The sequence below is a fragment of the Etheostoma cragini genome, chromosome 20 (assembly GCF_013103735.1).
Source record: "Etheostoma cragini isolate CJK2018 chromosome 20, CSU_Ecrag_1.0, whole genome shotgun sequence".
Classification (NCBI taxonomy): Eukaryota; Metazoa; Chordata; class Actinopteri; order Perciformes; family Percidae; genus Etheostoma; species Etheostoma cragini.
This window is the reverse complement of record NC_048426.1, coordinates 13,458,699-13,465,360: the sequence shown is the minus strand read 5'-3', so window position 1 is coordinate 13,465,360 and position 6,662 is coordinate 13,458,699. Positions and strand designations below refer to the sequence as shown.

General features: G+C 38.7%; 1 protein-coding gene across 2 annotated transcripts in view; it reads right to left on the bottom strand.

Annotated features, from left to right (window-relative positions):
- The window catches only part of ltk (leukocyte receptor tyrosine kinase), a 50,163-nt gene that overhangs the window by 9,852 nt on the left and 33,649 nt on the right, over window positions 1–6,662 (bottom strand). For both annotated transcript variants that reach the window (XM_034858730.1, XM_034858731.1), the window contains exons 16-19: window positions 6,115–6,300; window positions 4,912–5,010; window positions 1,466–1,627; window positions 1,179–1,289 (exon numbers count right to left, since the gene is read on the bottom strand). In XM_034858730.1, coding sequence (XP_034714621.1) covers window positions 1,179–1,289; window positions 1,466–1,627; window positions 4,912–5,010; window positions 6,115–6,300 — 558 coding nt within the window. The remainder of the gene's footprint in view (window positions 1–1,178; window positions 1,290–1,465; window positions 1,628–4,911; window positions 5,011–6,114; window positions 6,301–6,662) is intronic.

Below are 6,662 nucleotides of genomic sequence, written 5' to 3'. Positions count from 1 at the left end.
TACACATATATATATGTATATATATATATATATGTATATATATATATATATATATACACACACACATACAGACAGACATACATACATACATACATACATACACATATATATATATATATATATACACTCTCACAATATATAAAGTGTCTGCGGTTAATCAAGCTAGATTTAGTATATTTCAACATTAAACCGTATACTTAGCATAGCAGCTTTTGAGACAATGATAAATACTAACGCACATTAGACTGTGGTCATCTCTTAATAATTTAGAGTATTATTGCCACTTAGTAGTAAAATGAAAACTGGTTAATTGTTAATTCCCTAATTATTCCTATTTTAAGCAGTTGATTTGTGCAAGAATCAACAGTAAAAGCATTTTTCATTATGTCTGACTGTCCCAGATTACAAAAAAAAATCAAAAATCAAAAATCAAACAAATCTGGTCACCTCTTCATTCAAAACCAAATACTCTTCATCAGTGATTTTTGTAATCACAGCTCTAGTCTTTTTGCTATATCCTAATGCCCGTGGGATAAGATAAAGGCTTATCTTCTATCACAGCTCTCTATTGTCCCATATTGTGATGTCACCTTTATGTCTTATAATCATTATTTTTTCTTTAGATGTTTTTTTTCAGCCACTGAATAATGACGCCTGACATTTACTGTTTTCTGATCTCACTCATCAGCACACATCTCCAGCTGAGGAGAACTTCTTATTTAAATGTCAAACCGTTGTGCTTTTCCTTTTAAGCTCATAATCTGGCTTCAGTGAAAACGATCGTACTGTAAGCAATAAATACAACATATCACTTGCATTATCTCACTTCTCATCTGCACTACTAGGTTATTTCACCCTCTTTGGCACACAAAAAAGTCACACATTTACACACAGAAAGCAAAATGAGAATCACCTGAAATAAGTGCTTGTAATAAAAGTGCAAGTCCATATATGCTCACTTCATATTTTGTCAGCAACATTTAATTCGGAGCCCTATCTTACCTACAGCTCTTCTAATCATCTGGTGCAGAGCCAGAGTAGGGCATTTAAACCAACTCTTATCAATATCCTGTTTCTGTTGTCAGCAACACCTGGATGCATCTGTCTATCCAGCTGTGCTCACAGCCTGTGAAAGGCGGACGGCACAGACTGCACACAGAACTTGAGGAGTTTCTTACTGAGGATGACGCTGGTGCAGATCAGCGCAATACCGCTCACAATGGTGGAGACCACGACTGCCAAGATCAAAGATGTTGACATGTGGCTGTGCAGAGCCGGGCCTTGGGGAGCTGCAGGGAGAGAGGGGAGGAGTGGCTTGGTTAATAAACTTAAAAAAATGATTTTAGATGATTTATGTGTTCAGATAGGAAAGAGGGCTTTATTGTTTCATATTAAAAGCAGCTGTTAACACATTCTGGCTATCATCCAAGAGGACAGGTAGTGTTTGTTGGGGGTAATTACATACCTATGGTGCCGACACATGTGACGTTGTCGCTGGCCAGAACTTCGTCTTCGTCGCAGAGACAGATGATGATGTGAGCGTCTTTATCTCGTCTGCAGCTCTGTGTTTGACAGTGGCTGCAGTTCAGCTGCACCATGATCTCACACTCGCCGTGACTCTCCATGGCTACAGGGAACAACGTACACGCAAAATTAACCCATGGATGCAAGGAAACACAAACACCAGACACAAACAATTTGTGAGAGAGGGAAATCATTATGTTTACAGGACACTCCAATAACAAGCTCAGGTGATATGCTATACGTTTCTTTTTTCAAATCTCATGAAAATATCAAACCCAGCAATGAATTAAAAGTATTGTCGGTGCAGCCAAAACCAGATGCTTTAACGCTTATTTGTTTGTGTCACAGAGCCTAATTGAAAATTTAAAAATACACCAACGAACCACCCAGTTGCATTGCATGATGTGTTACATTGTCACAATGAACACGGGCGCTGTAGTTTATTTTGAGTCAATTACACGAACATCATCCCATTGACGTAAAAACGGTCTAGAGCACTGAATTCATGGCTGAAAATACTCCCATTTTGGGCAGTGCTCACCAAAAACTGCAATGCCCAGGTGTTTAAGAATATTAGTTAGCCTTTCATAAGAATAAAAGTATTTAATACATACAAGTCTTCAGCAGAAACAAATGGGCTTGGGCCTAAGAACCCCAGACAGGGTGTGGAAGTAAAAGAATTAAGGGATGGACTTACACACTGTTGGTTTTAGTGTTTTATGTGTTGATAGTAAAAAATATACATATATATATATATATATATATATCTTTGATAACTTTAATCTCTAAACCCCATTACATGTAGTATATGTGATCAATTATGTCTTTGTGTTAAACCTAATATGAGCTTGTAATAAATTGTTTCCATTTAAAAAAATACTCTAATCTGTGACCTTAACAGTGCTCTATAGTTTTTTGTTACAAATATTTTATGTAAGGATATTTGCCATATTAAACCTGATCCTTTACCTAACTGTTTACCCCCAAATCAAAAATACATATTTCCCTCTTACCTGTAGTGCTATTTACCAATCTAGATTATTTTGGTGCGAGTTGCCCAGTGTTGAAGATATTGTCCGTAATAATGTCTGCCTTCTCCCCAATATAATGGAACTAGATGGCACTGTGCTTGTGGTGCTCAAAGCGCCAACAAAATACATTTGAGAAACTCAACAGCAATGTTTCTTTTGAGAAATCCTGACTCCGTAACGTTGTGAGCAGTTTTATGTAGGAACTATTATCTGTCTACCTATTTCCAACACTGGGCAACTCAGACAAAAACAATTTAGATTGTTAAATAACACTACAGGTAAGAGGCAAAATTCAGTATGTATTTTTGATTTTGGGTTGAACTGTCCCTTTAAAGATAAAATGATGAACTAAATTACAGGAACACTGAAAAAATGCAATAGCCATTGAAGTGAATCTCTTTGTTGAGATCTTGCTTTGGATGCATTTTATATATGAACACGTCAGAGGCTGCCACTTTGTTTGAAAGCATCGCTGGCAGCACAATCCATGGAAACAATACTGTCTTTCACATGAGAATTGAGGGCATTGTGTTCGGGTCGAAGGCAACAAGCTACACGAGGCTGTAAATTAATCAACTGCCTTCTTCTTCCTCCTGCCAAATAATGACAATCAGATGGTAGTCTCACAAAAAAATACCAGCACTTATATTCAATCACATGTGCGAGTCTGTTGGCCTTCGACACACACACACACACACACACACACACACACACACACACACACACACACACACACACACACACACACACACGGCTCCCAACAATCACCAAAATAGTACAATCATGAAAAAAACATTTTTTTGCCATGTTCTGTTTTTCAAGAACGCTCATATTATGTCATGTGTTCTGAATGATGCGAGTGCGGGGTTAGCTAACCCTGCGGCCCCTCTGTCCCCCCGTATTAGACGTTGTATTCACCCGACACGCTGCATTCCATTGCTGTTTTAAACTTTTTCCAGCTTAGGGGGGGTGCATAGGCATAGTAAAATCATAAAACATAGTGTTCCCTATCCCCCATAATGTTCCCTCAGCATTTAGTTTAGTTGTTAAACATTATGTAAAATGAGCAGGAACGTTAAATCCCCTGTTTCACATTACAACAAGGTACCGTCTATGCTCTGGATTTTTCCTTAGGTAGCTAGTAAATAAGCGCACTGCGGGCGACATTATTGTTTTTTTATTCTGGCACATTTAGTAATGACAGTAGGCTAGTAGTGTTCATGGTAAGTTAAAATGTGATGTGAGATGCACATTGTGTATGTTAAAACAGATTTTATTCTGATTCAAAGACGTTTTCTGTGAAATAAAGGACACTAAAAGATTATACGCTGGACACTACTCATTATATCCAAAGATTAATGAGTAATTGTGTTAAATAATTGTAATTTCAATATTGACCAAAATAATCGTAATTATATTTTACATAATCGAGCAGCCCTAACACACACACACACACAGGATTTAAAAAACAAAGCGACAGTGTTTCTTTACCATGTTTAATGTTATCTTATTCCAGAGTGACTAACGGTAAATTTCCACACAGCCAAATTTTGCTTCGTTCTCATTGAAGTTGAATGAACAGGAAATTTGCCCCGTTTGAGCTGAATAGGAGGAAATCACCGAGGCAGGCGAAACAGAGTTGCCGAAAGTTTAATTTTATTCAAACAATAACCACTCTAGAACCAATCAGGTCCATGTGTTTGTGTTTAGAGCACAGACTGTGTATTAATGGACAGCGCATGTGTGACGTCACCCATCGGATGACGGAGGAGATCCGTTGTCAAGTTTGCCTTATGGGCACAGCCATCCTAGTTGCAGATGGGACAATTTTAGACCAGAGGGAGTGAGGGAGGAACCTTTACAAATTACGTTAACACACTTTCACTAGCAATTACATCATAGCCACGCCCTAAAACACCCCCTGCTTTATCACCGCTTAAAAAAATCAGCGAGAGCATAATTAAAAAAGGATTTACTGAGGTTGGTCACTTTCTCATAGACTTCTACAGAAACAGCCCTCCTTTTGCAACTGCATGTGTCGCCATCTGCTGGAATTCAGATAGAATGCAGGTTTAAGGCACTTAGTTATTTTCTGTTTTATCTACATATTCTAATTCAATATCTACTTAAATTGTCCACTTAATGTCCCTGTCTTCACCAGCGAAGGAATTATAGGTCGTTTTCTCTCTTTCTTTATAATACTTAACAGCATCTCACAGTCTTCATCAGGGAATCGCATTAACTCTTTTTTCTCTCGTCTTTATGCCACCTTTTATCACTACTCCAATACTCCAGTCATTATCAGATTTATCAGTGGCACTGTCTTCATAACATTAGCATATGATGTCATTATTACCTGCCAGAGGCTGAAGGAAAATCTCTCCCATTGGATGAATAAATGAGATTCCATTCTGACCATCGGCTGTGATCCCATCTGTCAGCGCAGCGTCACCTCCTGTCACAAAAGGTATGTTGTGTACTCACGTTACATTACATGTCCTTTAGCTGACGCTTTTATCCACTGCGCATCACTACCTCTATTACTATCAGTCGGTATTTAAATATTATGTCAAACCATTCTGAACCAATAAAAAATAAAAAACATGATGCCCAGGAACCTTCAATTTTACCTGTGACAAAAAGCCAAAAGATTAGGAGATTGTTTGGATAATACCAAATTACCTCCTCCATTCTGTTGGTTCTCACCACTTGTTCTGTCAAAAGCATAAAAATTCTAAAACAGAAAATGTATAGTTACTATGTATGTACTTTTGCTTTGCCAGACCTTCCGCCACAGCGCTGTGGGGGAGGGTCTGGCTAGTCCACACTGCATTCCGTGATGGGAGAAAAAGGTGCTCTGGTTTATTGGCAATTCTTTAAACCAATCACAATCCTCTTGGGCGGTGCTAAGAGCTGAGCGGAGCCACAGAGCCGATGCAAAATAGCCTCAGGAAGGAACTTGTTTTGGTGGATCATGAGTATGTTTAAAAGTGGTTTTAGAGAGAAAAACTCAGATTGGAAAGATAGTCTAGCTAGCTGTCTGGATTTACCCTGCAGAGATCTGAGGAGCAGTTAACCATAGTCCACCAGAGTTTAAAAATCCATCACAAAGACAGCGGAAGGTAATGGAAATCCGGGCAAAAAGGGAGATATGCAGCAGATTTTTCAGAGTAACCCCGGAAATTGTACTTTGTATGTTATCATGTCAACAAATTATTAAATCGTACTGCGTGGTGATCCTTGACATTACTCACAACATTTCAAAATTTTACATGCTTATGACAGTGAAACTGATGGAGTCCACTATCGAGAGCAACTAGACAGGCAGAAATTATGCTTTAGACAGAAGCATTTTGTTTCTTTCTTTTTTACAGTTATGCCACACAAATGATAATTCTTTGTCTTTAAGGAGTTTAGTAGCACTTCTGGGATGAAGTGACAAGAGGGAGTGAAACAGAAGAATGGACAAGACAGTAATTGGGGTTTTAAGTGCAGCAGAAACGCAGTTAGAAATGGTAAAGCAATGGTTTTCACATGGTAGCTAAAACAATACTGTTACCTCTGTACCCTCCTCCACCGCCTCCAGCTGTGCAGGCCCCACCTCCACCTCCAAATCCCCCAAAGGTGTACCAGCTGAGCTTGGCCAGGGCCAGGGGACACGAGGACCCCCCTTCACCACCCTCCACCAGAGACTTTCCCGCTCTCACGTGAGGACTGGGACTTTCGTTCCAGCCTCCACCTCCACCTTCAGGGACACAAACACGAAAGAAGCACACCATTAAACAGTGTTTTATCATCCATATTACATAGCTTAAATTTTTTATTCCATACTATTATATCATACATATTTTGAAAGGGGGGGGAGACTATGATCAGAGGTAAGGAGAAAGGATAAAAAAAAAATGTTGCAATGTTAGACGGAGTAAGTTATTGCATTCCATACAGCTGGGGGACTGCCAAATACACATATTATTAATTATAAAAAAAAGAAAAGAAAAAAGAAGGCCAAAACCGATGCAGCAGAGGCCACAAGCTGATCTCTCATGAATTTATGATGACATGAAATATTTGTTATTTTAGTGATGGTATTTTCTGAATGTTCTAAAT